Source organism: Rhinatrema bivittatum, chromosome 15, assembly GCF_901001135.1.
Source record: "Rhinatrema bivittatum chromosome 15, aRhiBiv1.1, whole genome shotgun sequence".
Classification (NCBI taxonomy): Eukaryota; Metazoa; Chordata; class Amphibia; order Gymnophiona; family Rhinatrematidae; genus Rhinatrema; species Rhinatrema bivittatum.
The window spans coordinates 40,421,557-40,447,273 of NC_042629.1; the positions used below are offsets into that span (position 1 = coordinate 40,421,557).

At 48.0% G+C, this 25,717-nt stretch overlaps 1 protein-coding gene across 4 annotated transcripts in view; it reads right to left on the reverse strand.

Annotated features, from left to right (window-relative positions):
* The window catches only part of LSAMP (limbic system associated membrane protein), a 1,673,925-nt gene that overhangs the window by 327,921 nt on the left and 1,320,287 nt on the right, over nucleotides 1–25,717 (reverse strand). For all 4 annotated transcript variants that reach the window (XM_029577931.1, XM_029577932.1, XM_029577930.1 and 1 more), the window contains one exon: nucleotides 14,953–15,078. In XM_029577931.1, coding sequence (XP_029433791.1) covers nucleotides 14,953–15,078 — 126 coding nt within the window. The remainder of the gene's footprint in view (nucleotides 1–14,952; nucleotides 15,079–25,717) is intronic.

The following is a 25,717-nucleotide window of genomic DNA, read 5'->3' on the forward strand; positions in this document are numbered from 1 at the left end:
ACTAAAGAGGTTAGGACTTTTCAGCTTGGAGAAGAGACGACTGAGGGGGGATATGATAGAGGTGTTTAAAATCATGAGAGGTCTAGAACAGGTAGATGTGAATCGGTTATTTACTCTTTCGGATAGTAGAAAGACTAGGGGGCACTCCATGAAGTTAGCATGGGGCACATTTAAAACTAATCGGAGAAAGTTCTTTTTTACTCAACGCACAATTAAACTCTGGAATTTGTTGCCAGAGGATGTGGTTAGTGCAATTAGTATAGCTGTGTTTAAAAAAGGATTGGATAAGTTCTTGGAGGAGAAGTCCATTACCTGCTATTAAGTTCACCTAGAGAATAGCCACTGCCATTAGCAATGGTAACATGGAATAGACTTAGTTTTTGGGTACTTGCCAGGTTCTTGTGGCCTGGATTGGCCACTGTTGGAAGCAGGATGCTGGGCTTGATGGACCCTTGGTCTGACCCAGTATGGCATTTTCTTATGTTCTTATAGTATGGGCAAAGGCTATCGGCGCCATTTTGAGTAGTGGCATTGGACGGCCGGAGTGCAGGAGGTTGCTCCGGGACCCCCGTTGGACCCCCAGGGACTTTTGGCCAGCTTGGATGGGCCTCCTGACCCCCACAAGACTTGCCAAAAGTCCAGCGGGGGTCCGGGAGCGACCTCCTGCACGCCGGCCGATGCCAGTACTCAAAATGGTGCCAATCGCCTTTGCCCTCACTATGTTACAGGGGCCGACCGGTACCTGTGACATAGTGAGGGCAAAGGCGATCGGCGCCATTTTGAGTACTGGCATCGGACGGCCGGCGTGCAGGAGGTCGCTCCCGGACCCCCGCTGGACTTTTGGGAAGTCTTGTGGGGGTCAGGAGGCCCGTCCAAGCTGGCCAAAAGTCCCTGAGGGTCTCGGAGCGACCTCCTGGACTCCGGCCGTCCGATGCCACTACTCAAAATGGCGCCGATAGCCTTTGCCCATACTATGTCACAGGGGCTACTGGTGCCATTGGTCAGCCCCTGTCACATGGTAGGAGCACAAGGTGGCGCCGATGGCCATGTGACAGGGGCTGACCAATGGCACCGGTAGCCCCTGTGACAAAGGCTATCAGTGCCATGATGAAACCCGCACTGAGGGTGTGAGTGCAGGGGATGGCTCCCGGACCCCCCGCTGGACCACCAGGGAGTTTTGGTAAGTCTTGGGGGGGTCAGGAGGGTGGGGGGTTGTAGTTATTTTGAATTTTAGCTGGCACACGAATAGAAATCGCCGTATTAACTCATCAGGGCGCCATACAGCCGAATGCAACGTATCTGCTCCTCGACGAATCCGAATCACGAATGCAACATATGGCGTCCCTCTGCACATCCCTAGTGGCCAGTGAGGTGCTATCAGGATCATGGTTCCCTTGTCCTGACGGGGCTTCACGAGAGCCTTCGACAGAAGAGGAAGTGGAGGGAATGCATAAAGCAGACCGGATGCCCACGAGAGGGAGAATGCATCTCTGGGCTGAGAGTGTTTGCTGTGAATAAGGGAGCAGTAATTGTCCAGTTTGTGGTTCTGAGGGGACGCAAAGAAGTTTGTCTGAGTATAACCCCATTGTTGGAAGATGAAGTTCGCTACTGAGGGGTTGAGAGACCACTTGTGCGGTTGGAAGACACGACTCAGCTTGTCTGCCAAGACGTTGTGCACTCCCGGCAAGTAGGTGGCCCTGAGGTACATCGAGTGGGAGAGCGCTTCCGACCAAATCTGCGCAGCTTCCTGACACAGAAGGAAGGAGCCTGTGCCTCCCTGCTTGTTGATGTACCACATGGCCACCTGGTTGTCCATCTGAATCAGGATGACATGATTTGATAGGCAATCCTGAAAAGCTCTGAGAGCATATCGCATTGCTCGAAGCTCCAGGAAATTTATCTGATGTTTGGCTTCCTCTGGAGACCAAGATCCTTGTGTCTGCAGATCGTTCACATGGGCTCCCCACCCGAGGTTGGAAGCGTCGGTGGTGAGAATGAGTTGAGGATCTGGTAGTTGAAAGGGCAGTCTCTGGAGGAGATTGTTCTGATCTTTCCACCAGGTGAGAGACAGACGGAGTGAGTCGGTGATGTGGACAATGGTCGACAGAGGCTGAATAGCTTGAATCCATTGTGACCTCAGAGTCCAATATGTGAGCCTCATGGCCAGGCGAGCCATTGGTGTGACACGGACTGAGGACGCCATGTGTCCGAGAAGGACGAGGAATTGCCGAGCTGTTGCTATATACTGAGACTGCAACTGCTGAGCGAGAGACACGAGGGTTAGTGCTCGTTGTTGAGGTAGAAAGGCTTTTGCCTGCAAGGTGTCCAAGTCTGCCCCAATGAACGACAAGGTTTGAGATGGGACTAAATAGGATTTCTCGTAATTGACGAGAAATCCTAGAGAAATTAGAATGTGTAGGATCAAATCGAGGGACGACCGAGTGGCCTGCTGGGTTGGGGCCCTGATTAACTAGTCGTCCAGATAGGGGTAGACGTGAACACCTTCTTTCCTGAGGAAAGCTGCGACAACTACGAGACATTTGGTAAAGACTCGTGGTGCCGATGCTAGGCCGAATGGAAGCACTCGGTATTGATAGTGCTTTGGGCCTACTAAAAACCTGAGGTACTTGCGATGAGCTGGAGATATCGTAATGTGGGGGTATGCGTCCTGGAGGTCCAGAGAGCAGAGCCAGTCTCCTCTTTGCAGAAGAGGTAGAAGCGAGCCCAAGGTTACCATCTTGAACTTTTCCCACTGGAGGTACTTGTTGAGGGCACGTAGGTCCAGAATTGGATGAAGCCCCCCGGATTTTTTCGGGATCAAAAAGTACCGGGAATAGAACCCTAGGCCTTGCTGCGAAAGTGGGACGGGTTCTATTGCTCTTAACTGGAGAAGAAGGGAAACCTCCTGCTCCAGAAGGAGAGAGTGGTCGGGTACTCTCCACGCTTGCAGAGGTGGTGAGTCCGGTGGAAGAGCAAGAAAGTTTAGGTGGTAACCATGAGCGATGATTGCTAGTACCCATTGGTCGGTTGTGATTGATTGCCACATGCCGTGAAAGTGGCACAATCGACCTCCCACTGGTATGCTTGGCAGAGGAATCAGGCTGCTGTTCTCCAAGGGAAAGTCAAAAACCTGAAGCAGGCCCCGGCTGGGGAGCTGCTTGCGGCTTTTGCTTCCGGGCCTGGCGAGGCTGAAGTTTTTGATAAGGCCTCGTAGTTCGGGACCTTGGTGGTGGAGGATAGTACTTCCTTGGGTGGAAGAATGACTTCTTAGAGTCCTTCCTGAAGGGCTGTCTAGAGGAGAAGTCAGAAGGTATCGATGAGAGCTGTTTGAGGGTCTCATGATTGTCCTTTAATTCAGCCAATATTTGCTGAATCTGTTCACTGAACAGATTGTCTCCTACACAGGGCAGGTCAGACAGCCTGTCGTACTTCTGGGAGAAAGTCAGAAGATTTGAGCCAGGCCCAGCATCTTGCCGAAATGGCAGTTGCAGACACTCTAGTAGAGGTGTCGAAGATATCGTAAGCTGTTCTTATCTCATGCTTTCCTGCCTCAAACCCCTTGTTGACAAGGATTTGAAGCTGTTCTTGGAATTGGTCAGGCAGGGTTTCAGAGAAGTCCTGTATCTGCTTGAAAATGACCCTGTTGTATTGGGTCATGTACAGCTGGTAAGAAACAATTCTGGAGATGAGGATGGCCCCTTGGAACACTCGTCGACCAATATTGTCTACGAATTTCTGTTCCTTAACAGGAGGGGTAGAGGAGTGAGGCTTCGTCCTTTTTGCTTTCTTTTGAGCCGATTCTACCACAACTGAGTGGTGGTCGAGCTGAGATTTTTGAAAGCCAGGGACTGACTGCACTAAATAGGTAGTGTCAGCCTTTCTGTGTACTGGAGCAATGGATCCAGAGTTTTCCCAGTTCTTTTTTAGGAGGTCAAGAAGAACTTGATGAATGGGAATAGAAGTGATCATTTTAGGGGCATCCAGGAATTGGAGAAGCTCCATCATCTGGTGCCTATCATCCTGCTCTGTTTGAACTGAAAAGGGACCAAGTCAGACATTTCCTTCACAACATTAATGAAAGAAAGGTCCTCTGGAGGAGAATGCTTTCTGCTTTCAGTAGGAGAGGGAGGTGAAGGTAAATCATCGGTTCTGTGGAAGTATCATCTCCCCAGGTGTCATAAGGATCAGATGGCTGACCTATAGGACAAGAAGGGGGTTGGATACCCGAAGGGCCCGGCTGAGGCTCCGAGAAAATCGAAGGAATCACCGGGGGCACCGTGGACGCCCTGGAGGGTATTGGTGCCGGCATCAAAGGCATCGATGGCACAGATGTGCGTATCGCCCCGATGAATGAATTGGTGGTGAGGGATGACATGGCATCGATAGCTGAGGCAATACCCCCGAAGGAGGAATGCGGAATGGTGTTTCTCCTCCCGATGAAGCTGTCAACGGGGAGCGCACCAGAGCCATCGGAGACCTGGGAATCACCGGTGGAAGGGCAGTCATAAGCGCCTCCATCCGGGATATCAGCGGTGCCAGCGCTGCTGGAATCGGGTCGGTGACCAGTTCCACGCTCGGTGCCGGTGTCGGTGCCGGAGGAACCTGGAGCCGTTGCATCGCCTTGTCGATGGCCTCCTGGACCAGCCGGTCCAGTTCTTCCCGGAGACCTGGAGCAAGCAGCGCCGGCTCCGTGATGGAAGAGGGAGGCGGAGGCACAGTCGGAGGGACCACCTTTACAGGCGGAATCGCGACTCCCAAACCCCGATCTGGTGAGAGTGGCCTCGATGTCCCGGTCGCAGGAATGGTCAGTGCCGTTCCTGGACGGGGCTTCTTCGATGGTGGCTCAGACGGTGGCGAGGTCGATGATTTCATTCCCTCGACGGTCCGAGACTTACGATGCCGATGGCGATGTTTCTCCCTACGATCCCCTCGATCTTGAGGGGGAGAAACGGGAGTCAATGGCCGTGAAGACGTCGATGGCGGGAGGTCACCGGACGGTGGTCGATGCTGGTGCAACTTCGACGGTGCCGGTTCCGATGACGTTGATGCGATGGACGGCGTTGGGGTGTGAGCACGGAAGAGGAGTCCCATCTTCTCCATTCTGGCTTTGCGACCTTTTGGTGTCATGAGAGCACATTTGGTGCAAGTCAGGACATCATGCTCATGGCCTAAACACATTACACAGACTCCTTGAGGGTCTGTGATAGACATGGTGCGAGTACAGTCCGGGCACCGACGAAACCCCAACGCCATGGCCATAGAAAAAATAGAGCCGCAGTACGTTCGACGGCCAGTAGGCCGCGAGGGCCAAACTCGACGGTAATCCACGAAAAACGGTCAAAACTTACCGGAGTACCGCGGCCTGAGAAAAGTTGAGGAGGGACCCCTGTGGGACAATTTAAATTTAATTAACTCCGTGAGGAAAATTCCTGTCAGGAATCTCTTCAGAGCTCCTAAACCGCGAGGCTACTGCTGCACGGAAAAAAGAAGACTGAAGGGGGACCCCTGCTGGCTGCAGGGTTAGTGCCATGCTGGGCATACCCAGTAGGGGGCCAGTCAAAGTTCTGGAAACATTGACAAAAGTGTTCCGTGATTGGGCTCCATCCTGTCATGTCACCCATATGTGAGGACTACCATCCTGCTTGTCCTGTGAGAAACGTCCTGTGACTTGGGAAGATCTTGATGTGAGTGTATGTGTCCTTTAAATTGAGGGAGCATAGCCAGTCTCCTTTTTTCAGGAGGGGAATCAGGGTGCCCAGGGAAACCATATTGAACTTTTCTTTTTTGAAAAACTTGTTCAAGGCCCGCAGGTCTAGGATGGGATGGAATCCCCCTGTTCTCTTAGGAATCAGGAAGTACTGAGAGTAGAATCCCTGCCTTTTTTGCCTTGTTGGGACAGGTTCAACCACTCTGGCCATTAAGAGGGCAGAGAGCTCCCGTAACAGTAACTCCTGATGTGCTATTGGCCCCCCAAAACAGGCATGGAGGGCAATTTGGCAGAACATCCAATTGGTTTAATTGGTACCCTTGACGGATGATGGACATAACCCACTGGTACAAGGTTATACTGGGCCACTGATCCACAAAGAACCGTAGCCAGCCCCTGACCGGGGGGGGTCCGTCTTGGGTACAGGTGGCAGGCTTATACTCCCTACAATCCAGTCAAAACCCTGTCCCAGGATTTGGCTGTGGAGCTGGCTGAGGCTTGGGAGCTCTATGTTGCCTGGAACAGCCATAGAGCTCACCCTCTGGGAATGGTAGTGAGGGGCCGGAGAATAGTACTTCCTCTGGTGGGAGAAAGACTTCCTCTGACCCTGCCTCACAGACCTGGCTGAGGAGGGAAGGACTGAAGTGCTGGCGGAGAGCCGCTGGGGAGGTCTCTTGGTGATCCTGTAACTGGACCACTGAGTCCCTCACCTTATCTCTGAAGAGATTTTCTCCTGTGCACTGCAAGTCAATGAGTCTTTCCTGTACCTCCGGTTGGAGATCTGAGGCCCACAGCATGCCATCCTGTGGGCTCAGATTCCTGCTGCAGACACTCTTGATTCCGTCTAGAAAACATCATAGGTTCAACGAACCTCGTGGTTTCCACATTCCAAGCCCTGACGTACCACGATAAGAAGGGGTCTTGCTGCTGCTGAGGCGGTCACTCTGCCATCTCTTGCATCTGCTTCCAGAGGTTGCATGAGAATTGGCTCATGTATAGCTGGTAAGAGGCAATGCAGGCAATGAGCATAGTCCCTTGGAATACTTTCCTCCCAAGAGTGTCCATTGCTTTATGATCCTTGCCCGGGGGCACTGAGGTATAGGTCAGAGAGCGCTTGGCCCTCTTGAGAGCAGATTCAAACACTACCGATTGGTGTGACAGCTGATGCATCTTGAATCCGGTAGCCTGTTGAATGAGGTAAACCCCATCTGCCTTCCTGTTGACAGGAGGTACCATGAGGGGGTGTTCTCAGATCCTCAGCAGCAACTCTTTAAAGATCTCGTGCACCAGGATCACCATGATCTCTTTAGGAGCATCCACGAACTGGAGGATTTCCAGAATGTTGTGTCTGGCATCCTCCTCCGTCATTAACTGAAAAGGGATGGCCTCAGCCATTGCTCGTACAAAACCTGCGAAGGCTAAGTCCTCTGGAGGATACCTCCTTTGTTCATCTGGAGGAGATGGTTCTAAAGGGAGACCTAGGAGAAGGATTCTGCAATGTCAACCCCCAAGGTCATATGGGGCCTCATCGTCACTATAATCCACAGGAGATGGGGCTCTGGGTGCTCGGCCTTCATCAAGCGGCACGGGCATTGGTGGTACCAGTGCCGGCCCTAGCAAAGCTGGATGGGGGGGCTGCAGTTCTCTGTGTCCCTGACAGCCTCAATGGAGCTTCCTCCTCGGAGGAACCAGCAATGAGCACCGTATCCATCGGGGGAAGTACTAGTGCCCCGCCGGGCATCGATGGCCTCCCAGGAACTGACGCCAACTGGGTTGTTAACACACCAATAAGCATGTTGAGCTGTTCCAACAAGGCAAGTGCCGGCACAGGCACTGTCAGTGCTGCTAGTTCAATGCCCTACAATGCCCACTCCACTGCCAGCTGGACCCTGCGTTCCAGCTTCTCTTCAAAAGATGCTGATACGAAAACAAACTGGGAGGCAGTAGAGGTGGCCAAATCTTCCTCAGATCCCTGAGGTGGATCGGCAACTGGCATCAGAACCAGTGGAGTCCTTCGTGGACCCCCGGCTTCGATGGAGGATGGGTAGTCCTTGCCGCAGGGTTGCTTTGGGGGCATCACGGCAAGAGCCGGTGCCTTTTGAGCCTGGCACCATGCATCAAAGCTGACCGGAGCTGATGCTTCCTCGGCTTCCCTTGGTGCTCAACCCGGTCTTTCCCCAGTGCTGAGGTTGATGATGATGAACCCGACATCCTCGACCTGGAAGAGACCAACAGGGGCCAGTCCCCAGCACCCCTATCCGCCGATGGCATCGACAGAACAGACAGCCTCGCCAATGTCTCGGTGTCCATCAGTGCAGATGCCACCGATGCTGATGTCTATGGCTCGGACTTCCTCGACCCAAATAATTTCTCCATCTTATTGAGTCAAGGACCACATACCTTAGGGGTCATCTGGGTGCACACGAGGCAACCCCGGATGTCATGCAAGGTTCCCCAGGCAGAGGAGACACACCTCTTGTGGGTCCAATGATGGACATGGTCCTTGGACATTGGGGGCGTTGACGAAAACTGGACGAGGCCATGACTAACATAAAAAAGGGAAAAACGAGAGACAATTTACAAAGGTAATTTTTTGAAGTCAAGCCACGAGCTCACTAAACAGTGAGGCAAAAGCTCCAGGGAAAAAAAGAGACTGAAGAGGGACCTCATATGGACGTGTGGTATAGGGCATGCTCAGTGTGCGCAGTCAAAATTCCAGAAACTTGGACATAAGTTTTCCGTGCCAGGCTCCATCCAATGATGTCACCCATGTGTGAGGACTACCATCTTGCTTTGTCCTAGGAGAAATATAGACATCTGGTTCACTAGGTAGGTATATTTGATCTGCTTTAATTGTGGCCAGTCATAGCAAGGATTTAGGTTATTAGCGGGTAACCCTCCCGAGTCCTTCCAGCTGAAGAATTCCTGATCTGTCAGAAAATTTGATTTGCTAATCAAGGCTGCGGGTAAGGTAATCTGCAGAATTTGTGAGTTCTAATGCTGGTCAGGATAGTTATTCAGGAAATTCCAGGGAGTTCTTTTGCAGATTGGGGCTTCAGGTGGGAGAATTATACAAGGGTTTAGGAGTTTCTAAACTGGGGGTTTAGGAGGGAGAGTGGTGGGATCTGAAGACAATATTGAGCTTGGGGAGGGACTGAAGGGTGTTCAATAAGTTCTGGGTTTTGGGACAGGCACAGAACTTGAATAAAGGATCATGGCTTCTGGAATCATTTTTTTCACAAAGCCTCCCAGCAGCCATAAAGCTGATGATTTTAGCTGGCTAAATTATACATAGAATATTATCTAGCCACAATTTAGCTGATTATGTTGCTGTTGAAAATTCACCTAAAATTTAGCCAGCTGTCTACCTGCATGGCGGCTTGCTGAAATATTACTTCTTTGTGACTTTATCCAAGTTACAGGGTGAAAGGTAGATGGAGGAATGAAAATGGCTCTCCAGTTGGCAGCTCTTTGCTGTCATTGCTGTGTTACTGCACTTTGAGACTTTTTGGCCAGTGTTTGTTAGTGAGCATGGTATTTTACTATTGACCCATCTCAGTGCATAAATGATTTGCTCAAAATCGTATCAAGTCATTGTTGGAGTGGAGACTCATACGCACATTGCAAGAGCTTTTCTGACTTGCAGTTATGCTGCTTCGGCTACCCTTCTTTCTATTGTAGCTTTTTTGGTCAGCAAGTTTCTTTTTAAAATGTCCATGCTAATGCATTCTGGGAGCTGTAGCCTATATTGCCACAATAAAATGAAGACTGTGAACGAAAACCACAGCTGGACAGAATGCCCAACACAACGTCTTGGTCACAAGGGGCCCCTTTAGACATGAATAAGATTTGATTGTTCTCACTCAGCCAGGGCTGGGAAAACTGTACTCTTTATCCAACTGATGGAAACTTGGAATGGCAGCAAGTCCCCTACGGATCTGTCCCATTCAGCCCATTGTCTCTTACCTCAGTGGCGCACAGTGTACCCCTGCTGTTGTTCACACTCTGGTTTCGTGTCTTACTGGCACCCCTGCTGAGTCATAAGCCCGTGGAGGCCTGCCTCTGCCCCTCCTCCCCCACTATGCACAAACTAAACCCGTCAACGTGACTAGAGGTTTTCTTCAAAACAATGTATTTTGATTTATCTTCCCAGATGCTGTTGTGAAATCACATTTTTCCTGTCCTGAGCAATAAAATAACAGCAGCGCTGCACTGGCAAGCTCCGATTCCAAAACAGAACAAATCACAGGATGGTTGACAACATTGCTTGTTTTTCCATACTAGTTTCTAAACATTCAAACCAAGGGACACTTTGCTCTCTTTGGACTTCTGCGATTTTGTGCTGGATTATCTTGTTCTTCATAGTTCTCAAAAGTAACAGTTTGTATGGGGGTAAGCGCAATTGTTTCCTTTAATTTTTTATGGAGCCTGTGCAGGTGCGTCCTAGGGTTGAGAACATAATTTTTCCACATGATCAGAAGGGAAGGTGGGGAAAGGGGTGCTTTTTCTATCACAGTGCCACCACTTACCTCTACTGCCAGTCTACCACCATGGAGCCAAGCTTTTTCTTCTACTGCCCGCGCTCCCTTTCCCCTGCATCTGCCTTCCTGCCTCCGGCATGGACCCTCCCCGCCACCTTCCCCAGTACCTGGCCCCCTGCCTCTTTCCCCAGCATTACCTGCCTTTTTCCCCCTCTCCCTAGTATCTCGTCCCCTTCCTCCCCCCCCCCCCCCCCCCCCCTTTTTCCTAGCATCCTCTCCCTTGGCCTCTTTTCACCTTCCCCAGCATCTGCCCCCTTGTCTCCTTACTACCTGTCCCAGCATCCCCCCCCCCCCCTCCTTAGCATCTGCCTCTTGCCTCTGCCATCCTTCCCCCATTTTTCCCCCATCTCCCCTTCGGTCTACATGTGTGAGTCAGTGGCTCAAGTTATTTATTTACCTGCCACACTGCTCCTTTAAACTGTACAGCGTGCATCAGAGGAAGATGCAAAAGGGAGCCGTTGGGGCAGCCTGCTCTGATTTTGGAATCTATATTCAAAAGGTTTGGGTCTAAAAATAATGAGCTCCATATTCAGCAGCGCGGGGAGCAGGTAAGTAGTCCAGGTTACCCGGTTAACTTTACCCATGTTATTTTTTTCACGGTATATCATGAGCAAGTGACCACTCCTATTTTATTTGTGCTGCAAGTTTCACAGCAAAAATATGTGCTGGGCCAAAAGTACTTGCAGCCTCGGTTGCAAAGCAAACAGTTTGCAATGTGCCCCTTTAATGGCACTGGCTGCAGCAGCTCCACATCTTGCCCATGGGCTCTTATTTGCCACGGCAGTCAGCACTGCAATTCACTGTTGCTGCTTTATGGCAACCTGATGTTGCCTCAATGTACATACCATGTCCTTTTCATGTTTATAACCCACTTCAGGGCAGTGACTACTCCACTGGCTTTATCCAATTATAAAATATGAGCTTACTGTAAGGGGGCTTTCACTGCCTCCTCCCTCAAATCCCCTTCCCCCATGAAACTAGGTTAGCTAAAGGGCTGATGATGAGCACCAGCACAGAAGTGGTGAGGAGGAGCAGCTAAGTGATAACACACCAGGCATTGCTGGGGTTTTCATCAGAGGAGCATAAATGAGGTTTATGTGGGAAGGAATATGCCTTCAGAGAGTGTAGGGAAAGTTACGCCCTTCCTACCTGCTTGATGCCCCCCTGCAAAGTAACCTGCAGACAGGCGGCCACCCTGGGGCTGATTTCAAAGCCTTATAGCCCTGTGGGAGGTCGCTGTAATTACTGATGACTTTACAAGTCAGCAGCTGCATGGTGGTGAAGATAAATAATTCACTCCAATTGATGGGCTTCTCTAATAATAATAATACTAATAAGGCTTGAATTTAGCATTTTTTTTTCTTTTCTGCAAATCACGGTATGGAGTCTACTTGCACTCAAACAAAAACCTGACTTTTGCATTTGTCAGGAAAGCTTACCAAGGTTTCAGAGAGATGTAAACAAAGCATAGGGGTTAACTTGTTAGTAGGTTAACTGCCTTTTGTTCCCCATCCAAGGAGGGAAGCGTACATGTGAGCAAGTGGGTTTGAGAGAGTCAGTCTCAAATAAATTTTTTTCTCTGTTGTGATATTCTGCTTCAGTTTGGATTAAACAGAGCAAAGCTACTTGCTTTCACGGTGTGTGCTAGGAGCTGGTTTAAAAACACAAGTTCCTAGAATGGTTCTAGCAAGGGGGGGGGGGGGGAGTGTATGACTCAGGTGGGATTTGATCTGAGATGGTGGGAAGTTGCTGCTACTGCTACTGAAGTTAATTTATAGACAAGGGGGTCCATATTTAGTTTCTGGTTGGCTAAATTTGAAGGGATGTTCAGCAGCCCAGGCATGGTGCTGAATACCCTTGGCTATCTTAAAGTTAGCTGGATACGTTTATTTGGCTACCTGTAGGGCAGCTCTTTTGGCCATCCTGAAATTATCCAGTTGTGTTTGCTGGATAACACTGAAAATCAGCATTTCTCTGGATAACTTAGCTAGATAGCCAGGCTCTGACCCAGAATGCCCCTTCCCCAACCCAGGCTAGCTGGATAACCTTTTACCCAGATAAACAAATATCTGGCTAACTTTGGGGAGGGGTGGGGGGGTTGGGGCCGGCTGGCTAGTATGGAGGGTTTGTTAAATCCTGCCATCTAAGTTCAAACTTATCTGGACAAATGGTGCCGAATGGTGGCCTCACAATGCATGCAGCACTGTACAGATAACACATAAAGAGAGAGAGAGAACCCCTTCTCTGTGGGTGGGTAGGAGGCAGGGTGCACATGAGGCAGTCTTCTCAGAGCCTAAAATACAGCACAAACCATCGCTATATGGACATTTGGAGCCACAGCAAAGATCTAGAAATCAAATCATAAACCCTGCTTCAACCCTGCTTCCCTCCCTACAGTTTTTTCTCAGGACGATGCAATAAAACGTGTGGTAAAATGGGCACTTGTTTTTCTTGCGCACGTGCAGGCACCTCTCCTGGGCTCCCGATGCTATATTTAAATGAGCTTGTGCGTTAAAAGGGATGTGCTAGGGAGAAATTGTGCGACCCTAGTGCTCAAATGCTTCGGGTGCTCAGGAGATGTGGACGTGTGCTTACATATTGGTATAGGAGCTCAATACAATTGCTACGGGCGCTCAAGAATGACTTAATGTAATGGACTAATTACAAAAAAAATACCTTTTCTGGACGCACAATGTACACGCACAATAGCAAGGGGCGAAATCGGCCTGAAGCATGTATATTGTGCATCCAGAAATTTTTTTTATGTAATCGATCCATTTCATTAATTTACCAAAAGCTGTAGATCTGCTGTTCCTGTGGTTCCTCCTCTGTGGAGGAACCACAGAGAACAGCATTTTAGAATTGTTCATAAGCCCATGACTTGTGGAATGACTTAATGTCAGCTCCAGGGCTGGCAATAAATTTGCCACATTGCAAAGTGTGCCCAGGGATTTATTGCATCACCATGTAAAAGCTAATAGCCTCATCTACATGGAATTTACATATGATGAGCACTATCAGTTACACAGTTGTTTGGGTGTGTGTTTTGGATGTGCTAATTTCCTTACTGCATCAGGTGTTAGGCTAGTGTCCAAAATGCGCATCTAACCGCTCATTAACCTATGCATACTTTATTGCATCAACACCCCCCCCCCCCCCGCCCCCCCACTACCATTTCCCTCTCTTCCAACTTCCAGCAAGACTCTCCACTTTCTTACTCTGCAGACCCCTGCAGCCACAGGCCTGTGCACGCCGGCACCTGTGGCCATAGCCTCCTTTGTCTTCCTGCCTGTTCAGGCCAACATTGATACCAGACACTTGCGCCTTCCAGCCCACACTGTTGGCTCCTGGTCCCTGCACTAAATTCTGCAAGGCAAATGCAGAATTCTGTGCGGGAGGGGAATTCTGCATAAATTCTGCACCATGCAGTGGGATAGAATTCCCCCAGGAGCAATTCAGTTCGAATCATATTATCTAGTTTACACCCCAACATGCAGCTTGTACACTTTAATATTGTTAGCCTCCAGGAATGGGTCTATATAGTGTTTCATTAACTGGTTCATGCCATTCCAATCCACTTTCAGTTATAACAAAAAAAACACATCATACGGTTTCAAAATCCAGATCAAAATGTGCATTTCATACCACTAAGGCTGTGCATGTGGTGCTATATGTGGTTTAAATAAATTAAACCACAGTAATTTATTTGGTTTCACATGTTGGATGTTCCTGGGTGGAGTGCCTATCTTATCTTCTGACCCTCAGCCGACAAGTCTTCTGGAACCAAAAGTCAGTCCAGATCCATAGTTTCTGAACTGCTCCAGACTGCTCCATCTTGCAAGCAGTCACCAACTGAGTCTATAAATAACAAACTCTGAAAATGTGTTCTAGCACCTGGTGATCCTTGAAGAGCAGACTATATTTATTATACCTGAGAAAATGTTGTATACCGCCTTAAGCTAAAATTGGAAAGGCTGTCTAGAAATTAAAAACAAAAAAACGATAGTGCTTCATGTCTTCCCAGAGCTTGCATTAATGTAGACCGCCCCCATGCCACAGCATGCTTAGCCTAACAATTTCAAACGATTTACTACCATCAAATTCACTTATTCAGGAGGAGACAGGAATGGGATAATATTGCTAGGTAGTGTGATCCTGTAAATTAAAATATAGAAATGATATGGAGGATGACTCACACACAAAAAAATGCAGTCCAGACTTTGACTTCTGGCACCTTTAAAACACTATTTATATGCAGACACTATGACCAGAGCAGAGTGCTTACATATTTTACATTTATAAACTTATTCACGTATAAGAGTAGAAATGATCACCCGCCATCATATCTGAGATAATACAAATCAATTCTACTCTGTCAGTTTGGATGTGATGACACGGCTTATTTTTATAATGACTAGATCATGCTATATAAATAGTGGCCCATTTTTCTGTAATACTGGCTTTCTATATCACATATTTCAAGGCATTAGTACAATAGATTTCCTAATCTTATTGTTTTCTTTGAAACAGAACTCCAAATGCCAGAATGGTTAGGGTTGTGAATTAAGAAGAAATATTAGAGGAACCTCATCTTGCTGTTCACAAAGTCACCTGATCATCTGATCCTGTTTCACTTAATTAGGTTAACATGACACATGTATCCGTGACATCTGGATACGTTGCTTGACCTGTTTCATAAGGTACCTGAAGGGGTGAGGTGTCTCCAGGTGATAAGTGGTTCAGGACGTCCATTTGCCTTGCACATCAAGGTCAAATTGCTGCCCTCGTTCACAGTGATGTCCGAGGAGATGTTGGAAATCTTTGGTGGAACTGTCAAGATACAAAAAGGGTATGGGACATGAAAACCTCCAAATCCAAAAAGGTGGTGTCTGTACAGAAACAGAATTAAAATATGCCTAATTAACCAATTATGTCCCAATTTTTTAAGAAGCTATCCTCTAAATAGGTCACTGGGACATAATGGGTTAAAAGCTCACTTAGAATGGTACATTCTGTCCTGTATTACAGAAACACAGCTTGCATAAGAGCAGACATGGGCAGCACTAGAGCACAACCTTTTTGCTACAGATCTACCTAAACCATCCATGGTTCTGCATACTTGTGACATACAGTGCCATACATTTAAAATAAATGGCTGGCAGTAGAACCCTATGATGGCCACAGTTCACACTAAAAGTCCACGCTGAGTTAGCATGAAAAGCATAAACTATGGGCTGGCCCCATGACTCAGGCTGTAGCATTATGTGCTGCACTGCAGCAGACTTCAGTTCAAATTTCCCACCCAGTGGATTCGGGGAAGCTTGGGCGTGCTATGCAGGAGCATAAGATGACAGCTGGAGCCACTGCAGCAAGCCCTGCAGGCCAAAGTCATAGCACTGAGGACTAGTCTGAAATGAGTCATCCCTCTAGTTTGGTGAAGGAATCAGTGTTGCCCCAGGCATACCTGTCTGAGATGGGAGGCAGGGGTTAAAAAAAAGGGGAAATGAGGGGGAAGAAGAAAGTTTCAGCTACTGCAGAAATGCACATTCTTGGTTGGGCTATGAATTCCAGTTTATTCTCCCACACTTTTCCAGAATGGTTGTGCATCACAATATATTCTAGAGAGTAACACATTTTACATAGATGATATACTATAGTAATATAACATGAAGTCATGCAGCTATAACTTTTAAATGAACTTGTGTCATATCAAGGTAACTTGGGAAATGTCCTTCTTCATTGGTTGTCTACTAAAACAAATTATAATACAGTAAATGAGCAGTATATGAGAGGAAATAACAGTAAAATGTAATTAACTATACCTCACTCTCTCACTTACCATTCTTCATCACTGCACCCTGAGGTCAATATTTAACGGATTGCCAGGTTTAGCTAAACAAACCTTGAGGCTTCAATTTCCAACACCATGAAGTGGATAAGTCATTATCCGATTAAAAAGGAAGCATTCCAGGGTGGGACTTTAGCCGGGCAGTGCGATATTCAGGGCTACCCAGCTAAACTTAGCTATTATGTCTGGTCGGACCTGAAAAGAGTCCTTAGTTGGGAAAGTTTATTTGGATAATTTGCCACTGCCTGCACCACTGAAATTTGACCTCTTCTCTATGTCTAGTCTATTTGATTTATTTTATTTAAAATTTCTTATTTTAACTGCTTCCCCAACCCAAAAGAAAAGGGCCACCCAAGGAGGTATATAAGGAAAACAGGCACAATATTCAACACACACAAAACAAACAGAATAATAAAAAATAATAATGGCTGTAACACAATCTGACAAAGAGTGAACTAATCACTGACAAACATATTCTTCAACCCATCATTAAGGCCTGGATTTTCTAATACCGCCGGGCTCTTTGAATCGCGTGGTACAGGGGGACGGGCCTATGAAAGCCGGCAGCAATCGCACCTCTGCGGTGCGATCGCTGCCGGCTTTTGCACCCAATAGCGCCATCATAAAAGGTGGTGCTGTTGGGCGCGAAATTGGCAGCAAAAAGGGTTTCAATGTCTTCGCGGCGTCTGCTCCGGTGCTGCCCCAACTCCTCCTGTTCCGGTCTTGACACCGCCCCCATTTAGCGATCGCGTGCAAAATGTCCCTTTTCACATGCGATCGCTTTGGAAAATGACCCCCTAAATCAATTACATTAAGTCAATTTCCTCACCCTCTTTTTTTTTTTTTTGCCAAAGGAGTCAAACCCCATCTGACTACTCTTGGAAAAGAAGCTAAGTTTTGATTTTTTCCCAATAGGTCAATAATTCTTTTCTAATCTGATATTTATAGGCAAAGCAGGACTCGGTTAGTTCAAATTGTGGAAATCAATAGACACATACCTATTTTATGTAATATTCCTAGCCTTTTACTCAGACCAAGCCTGTTCCTGGACTCGAAAATAAGATGCTAGTCTTCACACTGCATTTGCCAACTTAGTCCTAAACTGATGCTACTCCAGTTTGTGGTTCCACACTGGTCTGCTTATTCAATAGAGATGTGAATCGGAACCGGAATCAGTTCGGATTCCGGTTCCGATTCACATGTGGGTGTTTTTGCATTGGGCCCGATCGCGGTTTTGTTTATCGGCTGCGCCCGAGCCGATAAACAAAAAACCCACCACGACCCTTTAAAACTAACCCCTTAGCTTCCCCCACCCTCCCAACCCTCCCAAAAAAACTTTTTACAGGTACCTGGTGGTCCAGTGGGGGTCCCGGGAGCGATCTCCCACTCCGGGCCTTCCTCCCGCTCCTGGGCCGTCGGCTGCCACTAATCAAAATGGTGCCGATGGCCCTTTGCCCTTACCATGTGACAGGGTATCCGTGCCATTTGCTGGACCCTGTCACATGGTAGGAGCACTGGATGGCAGGCGCCATCTTGTGCTCCTACCATGTGACAGGGGCTGACCAATGGCACCGGTAGCCCCTGTGACATAGTAAGGGCAAAGGCTATCGGCGCCATTTTGAATACTGGCAGCCGACGGTCAGAGTGCAGGAGGTTGCTCCCGGACCCCCGCTGACTTTTGGCAAGTCTTGTGGGGGTCAGGATGGTCCCCCAAGACTTGCCAAAAGCCCCTGGTGGTCCAGCGGGGGTCCGGGAGCGATCTCCTGCACTCGGGCCATTGGCTGACAGTAATCAAAATGGCGCCGATAGCCTTTGCCCTTACTATGTCACAGGGGCTACCGGTGCCATTGGTCAGCCCCTGTCACATGATAGGAGCACAAGATGGCAGCCATCCTGTGCTCCTACCTTGTGACAGGGTCCGGCCAATGGCATGGATACCCTGTCACATGGTAAGGGCAAAGGGCCATCGGCGCCATTTTGATTAGTGGCAGACGACGGTCCGGGAGCTGGAGGATGTCCCGGAGCGGTAGATCGCTCCCAGGACCCCCACTGGACCACCAGGTACCTGTAAAAAGTTTTTTTGGGGGGGGGGGGGGGGGGGAGGGTGGGGGAAGCTAAGGAGTTAGTTTTAAAGGGTCGGGGTGGGTTTTTTGTTTATCGGCTCGGGCGCAGCCGATAAACAAAACTGCGATCGGGCCCAATGCAAAAAAACCCACATGTGAATCGGAACCGGAATCCGAACCGATTCCGATTCACATCTCTATTGAATAAGCAGACCAGTGTGGAACCACAAACTGGAGTAGCATCAGTTTAGGACTAAGTTGGCAAATGCAGTGTGAAGACTAGCATCTTATTTTCAAGTCGGGAGGGTGGAGGAAGCTAAGAGGTTAGTTTTAAAGGGTCGGGGTGGGTTTAGGGGTTATTTTTGTGTGCCGTTTTTCCCGCCCTCCCCCAGAATGATAAGAGAACCCCCACGATCAATATCGTGGGGTTTTCCTATCGTTTTGGGGGAGCCCCCGATTTCTGATGATTTTGAAAATATCGACGATATTTTCAATCGTCCGAAGCCCGATTCACATCCCTATTATTAAATTCTGTTTCACTGCATAGTAAGCTTTAACATTTAACTCCTGGGTCTCCATAAAACCCTCTCAATATTATTCCATTCTCATCTGTACTGGTCCCTACTGTTTCAGGACTGGGCCCACTGACGAGTCACAACTCTCCAACACGCCTTATTCCTAGCACACTTGGCTATATCAGTTCTGATCCTTAAACTGACCAGATTCTACCAATCCTACCAAATTATTTCAAGTGGCACTTTCCATGAGGTGAACAAACAACCAATAGTAATTTAGCATGAGAAGAAATAAATTCATTTAATTCTCAGTTCAAAAGAAAGAACAGATTTCCATTCAAATATATATCTGAGGTGCATATGGACATGCCTTTATCAATTGAAATATGACTCCTACTTTTTCCTTCCTTGAAATGAAAAGTGCATTAGTTGAAGCTCAAACTTTGTTCCTCATCCAAGAGCTTTCCAATCAGAGTGTGTAGTATTATCATCAAACATGTATACATCTCCTAAACCTTTCCTTTCCTCATCTGTTTCTGTCCATCGCCTGTGCCCTTCCCTTGGGCTTCCAGGAAAATGACTTCTTTAATTTTTTTCCCCTCCTTCTCTCTCTCTCTTCACTTTAGAATCCATGTGAAGTCAGGAATGAAACCAATTCATTTTTTGCATTGCTTGGTGCAGAGCAAACTAATCATGTGGTATCTTCATTCTTGGGTATAGGGGCTGATTGAGCTTCAGAGAGTTATGCAGGCAGGCAGTGACTAAGCAGAGAAGTCAAGCTGCTGAGTTGGGTGCAGTGAATTCCGTCTACATTAGAGTTCTGTCTTTGAGATTAATTTTCTCTCTCTATCCCGCCTTTTTTTTTTTTAATCTCCTATGCTACTCTGTCTGCTCTCTCTTTTCTCTTTTACTTTCTCTTCTCCTGGCTTCTCATTCTCCTTTAGCTCTCCTCTCACATTCTCCTCCACCTCTCCATTTTCTCTTTTCCCTTATTTATTCTTTCTCCATGTTCAGATCTCAGTTTTCATCTTTCCATTCTTTCCTTTGCTTTCTCTAACATAGAAACATAGACATGAAGGCAGAAGAAGACCAAACGGCCCATCCAGTTTGCCCAGCAGGCTTTCACACTTATTTTTTTCTCATACTTATCTGTTACTCTTGGCCCTTAGTAACTTTTTGGTTCTATTTCACTTCCACCCCCGCCATTCTACTTGTGATCTTGGCACAAATTTTCAACGTCAAAATATAAACATATGCAATTACTTTTTCCCTGGAAAATAACACGTGTAGATTTCAAAATACAATCTATGTGCATCAGTTTTCTCCCCTGACCTAAACATGCCACCCCGAGAATGCCTCTTCTCAATGTGGCTAATAGTATGCGCAAACTTTAGGGTGAACAATTTTCAGACCACATTTATTAGACCCAGGTATAATCAGTTCTTACCCAAGCAAATGGCTTTTTGAAAAATGTCCTCTCAATGGAGTTGCTCAAAGATTTCTTACAGTCGCCCACAGATCATGTGCAATTTGCCATTGGCACTTTCAGCTTTTTAGTAGTTGATCCTATGGGGGAGGGGGTGACTTTCAAAGTCATTTCCATGCATAAAACCCAATTTTTAAATGCACATTAAATAGGCAGTCTGAGGAGGCGAACTGGGACAGGATCAGGATTGATGCATATACCTGGACTCCATCAGTAGAGAGTGTACTACTGGAATTACAGGCTGTGCTAAACTGCTTCAAGACATGTTGTTGAGACAGTAGTGGGACAGAAAGGTGTGAATTGATGACCAGCTTTGCACATATCTTTAAGGGACGTGACCCGTAGATGAGCCACTGAGGTCACCATGGATCTCATTTGAGCCTTGAAAGAGTCTGTAATTTGCAAGTCACCATAACAGAGCATCATATACCGTAGTTCCCTAGCCCAGTGGTTCTCAACCTTTTTTCTGTCGGGACACACCTGACAGATGGTTCTCACATGCGTGACACACTGACCCATGATTGTCACAGGGCTAGATGTAAATGTACAGTTTGCATCCACGGGAACCCCCCTGATCCACAATAATGGATGTAAAGCAGAATTATGACATTCCCCATTCAACTCACTCTACAAAAAAGATATTCTGGTTCTGGTGTCATCTCAGTAACAGCAACTCAAACTCCTTCTACTTTCAGGCTCAATAGCCCTACTTATGAAAAGACAGCAGTTTACCACCAATGCATGTCCTCTTGAGAAAACGCAACAAATAAGACTGATAAAACACTTACATGCTAGTAAAATATCTCTGTAACAGACACAGAACTGACCTAACATACTCCCAGGATCTGTAGTAATGCACATAAACTAATCCACACACAGTTACACCAGTATTATGGAATACACTCAAACAGGAGCAACCCTATCTATGAAAAGGCAACACTACAAATATTAAATCAGGCCCTAAAAACCAATACACCTCTTATTAGGAAAACAGAACTAGCAAGCAGCTATAGATCCCCACACAGAAATAATTGTAAAACTATACTAATAAGCAGAATAAATGTTTCACAACAACTATGAACAGAATAACATCCAACAATTAAAAACTCATAAAAACTATTAAAAATTCTCCAAACACCAATAAAATATTTCAAAAAAAGCAGACACATCACATAATATTAAATAATTAAAATATCAGTCAATCAAGAAAAATAAACTTAAAAAGCCACCTTTACTTACCCCCTCCAGCAGCTTTCCTACTCCTCTTCCATGCAGGCTGTAGCACACACCAGAAGCAGCAGTAGTGGCTAAGCTCTATACTCATGGTCCTCTTCCTTAGGGCCCATGTCTCTCACACACACACACACTATACCAGTCATGCCCCCATGACCAGTTTCTGTCTCTCACACACCAATCATCTCCCAGTCTTTGACAAACACACCAGTCACCTTCCTGAACAGTTTCTCTCATGCCATACACACACACACAGGCTTCCCACTCCCGTGTTCCACTTACATAAATGGGCTTCTCACTCTCATAATCACTTTCTCTTTCTCACATACACTCACCAGTCTCTCACTCCCATGCTTGTTCTCTCCACATGCACAGGCTTCTCATTCCCATAATCACTTTCTTTCTCTCCCACATACACACACACCAGTCACCTGATCTCTCTCATGCATACACACACAGGCTTCCCACTCCCATGTTCTCTTTCAGATATACAGGCTTCTCACTCCCATGCTGTATCTCACACACTCCCAGCTTTCTCACTCCTATGCTCACTCTTCACATGTACAGGCTTCTTATTCCCATAATTTATTTATTTATTTATTTAACATTTTTCTATACCGACCTTCATGGTTAAATACCATATCAGGACGGTTTACATCGAACAGGGATAAAAATAATTAGGTAAAGGAAGAGACAAAGTTACATTAAACGAGGACCGTGAACTTGGAAGCTTAGGTAGCTGGAAGAATACTTTCTTAATCATAATCACTTTCTTTCTCTCTCTCACATACACGCAAACACACACCAGTCACCTGATCTCTCTCATGCATATACACACACACATAGGCTTCCCACTCTCATGTTCTCTTTCAGATATACAGGCTTCTCACTCCCATGCTGTGTCTCACACACACACAGGTTTCTCACTCCCATGCCCACTCTTCACCTGCACAGGCTTCTCATTCCCATAATCACTTTCTCTCTCTCTCTCTCACACACACCCGTCACCTGATCTCTCTCATGCATACACAAACACACAGGCTTCCCACTTCCATGTTCTGTCTTACATACACAGGCTTCTCCCTCCCATGCTGTGTCTCACACACACCCAGGTTCTCACTCCCATGCTCACTCTCTTCACATGCACAGGCTTCTCATTCCCATAATCACTTTCTCTGTTACACACACACACACCCAGTCTCTCTCTCATTTCCATGCTCGCTCTCCACGTGCACAGGCTTCTCATTCCTTGAATCACATTCTCTCTCACATTCACATACACACCAGTCACACCGTCACCTTACCAACCAGTCTCTCTCATATACATGCACACACACAGGCTTCCCACTCCCATGCTCTCTCTCACATAATCAGGCTTCTCACTCCCATGCTTTCTTTCACATACACCCCCACAACACCAGGCTTCTTACTCCCATGCTTTCTCACATACCCAGATTTCTCACTTCCATGCTTTTTCTCTCTCTCTCTCTCTCACACACACACATCCCTTACTGTCTCACACTCTCACATACACATCAGTCATCTCCTTGAGCAGTCACTTTCATTGTCTCTCACATATACACATACATCAGCTCTCTGACCAGTTTCTCTCAATCACACACATTCTCTCACTTACACACAGGCTGGCTGGCTGCTTCTCTCTCTTTCTGTCACTCACTTCCTCTCCCCCCCCCCCCCCAGCACAAACGGTAGCTGCTCCTCCAGCCCCCGCAGGCCAAGAAGGAAGAATTCCATCGATCGCGGGAGGCTCATGCTGCTCTCTCCTTTCCCTTCCGCTTTCTCCCCCAGAGCAGGAAGATCAGCTGCCTCTCCTGCTGCCACTGGACTCCTGCTATCTTCGGGCGTCCGAACTTCCTGTCTGGGGGGGGGGGTAGCGGAAGCGCAGCGCACAACGTCCGCTTCCTCCCTCCCCCCCCCCAAGCAGGAAGATCGGCGGACCATACGGCCCGACGCCCGAAGATAGCAGGAGGCCGGTGGCAGCAGGAGAGGCAGCTGATCTTCCTGCTTTGGGGGAGAAAGCGGAAGCTGTGCGCGACGCTTCCGCTCCCCCACCCCAAGCAGGAATATCGACAGACCATACGGCCCGACGCCCGAAGATAGCAGGAGAACGGGTGGCAGCAGGAGAGGCAGCTGATCTTCCTGCATTGGGGGGAGGAAGCGGAAGCTGCACGCGGCGCTTCCGCTCCCCCCCCCCCCGAACAGGAAGACCGGTTGGCCATACGGCCGCAGCAGCGCTTCCCCACGTGTGCCGTGATGGCGCGCGAGGCGTGGGTTATCTTGCGGCACGGCCTTTCTTCTTCCCGCGCACCACTTCCTGTTCCGGGTCCGGGGGGAATGCAGGCGCGGGAAGAAGAAAAGACCAGCCGCGGATGCCACAGCTTTTTTTTTTTTTGCACCGCTGCCGTTCCCGCTGGGCTTGAACGTGCTGATAGCCCGGCAGCAACGGCAGCAGGAAAGAACGAGCAGCGGGAGGGACTGGGAGCCACGCGACACAGCAGCCGGTGCTTGGCGACACACTAGTGTGTCGCGACGCACCGGTTGAGAACCGCTGCCCTAGCCAATCTTATAGGCCGATACAGTACAGTGCGCTCCGACGGAGTGCACTGGTAACCTGCCACTGGACGCACGTTTTCCCTTACCCCTTATTCAGTAAGGGGCCGAAAATGCGCGTCCAATCTGCCGAACCTAATAGCGCCCACAACATGCAAATGCATGTTGATGGCCCTATTAGGTATTCCCGTGTGATACAGAAAGTAAAATGTGCAGCCAAGCCGCACATTTTACTTTCAGAAATTAGCGCCTTCCTTAAAGGTAGCCGCTAATTTCTTCGGGCACCGGGAAAGTGCACAGAAAAGCAGTAAAAACTGCTTTTCTGTGCACCCTCCGACTTAATATCATGGTGATATTAAGTCGGAGGTCCTGAAACTTTCCAAAAGTAAAAAAAAAAAAATTGAAGTTGGCCGGCGGCTGTCGGGTCGAAAACCGGACGCTCAATTTTGCCGGCTCCGGTTTCCGAGCCCATGGCTGTCAGCTGGTTTGAGAACCGACGCCGGCAAAATTGAGCGTCGGCTGTCAAACCCACTGACAGCCACCGCTCCTGTCCAAAAGGAGGCACTAGGGACGCGCTAGTGTCCCAAGCGCCTCCTTTAGCCCGTTTTTACCACCGGGCCTCATTTAAATACAGAATCGTGCGCAGAGGAGAGTGGCCTGTGCACGCGCCGGGAGAGTGGGCGTTTGCCCGCTCTCCCGCGGACTTTACTGAATCGGCCCTTGAGTTTCTTCCACAAAAAGACATACTTTTCCTTCTATCTGCTCTGCAATATCATTCACCAAGATATTGAACAGAACTGGCCCCAGGATAGATTCCTGAAGCACTCCACTTATCACTCTTCTGTCCTCAGAGTGAGTTCCATTTTCTACTATCCACTGTCATCTGTCATTTAACCAATTTCTAATCCATTTCATCCACTCTCAGGCTGCTCATGAGCAGCCTGAGAGTTAATCATGGTTAATCATGAGCCTCTTCTACAGGACTGTATGAAATGCTTTGTTGAAACTCAAGTAATCACTTCAACTGCTAATCCTTGATCTAATTCCCTAGTTATCCAATAAAAAAAAAAATCAGATTCATTTAACACAAGCTTCCATTGGTAAAACCATATTGCCTCAGATCCTGCAAGCTGCTAGCCTTTAGATAGTTCACTGTCCTTCCCCTTAGCAGGGGAAAGTTAACCCACCACTGAAGTAAAGCTAACCAGCCTGTAGTTTCCAGCCTCCTCTCTGCTTCCACTTTTGTGAAGTGGGACCACAATGCCTTCTTCAACTGGATGATGAGACTGAGTCCTCTTAAGTAGTATTCTATAGCTCTCTTACAGTCCAAGCCCTTTCTCTCTGTGCATGCGGTATTAGAACTAAAGTAGGCAGCACAATAGCGTGGTTAATGTGGAATGCAGATACCACTTTTGGAAAATACTCAGGGAGAATACAGAACCATGCTGCTGGGAAAACACTGCAGGTATGATGAGAAGGAAACCAGCACCTGCAATTCACTTAGGGGTAGATTTTCAAAAACCGCGAATAGGCATACTTTTGTTGGCGCTCCAGGCGCAAACAAAAGTACGCTGGATTTCAGTAGATACGCGCGGAGCCGCGCGTATCCGCTGAAATCCGGGATCGGCGCACGCAAGGCTATCGATTTCGTATAGCCGGCGCGCGCCGAGCCGCGCAGCCTACCCCCGTTCCCTCCGAGGCCGCTCCGAAATCGGAGCGGCCTCGGAGGGAACTTTCTTTTGCCCTCCCCTCA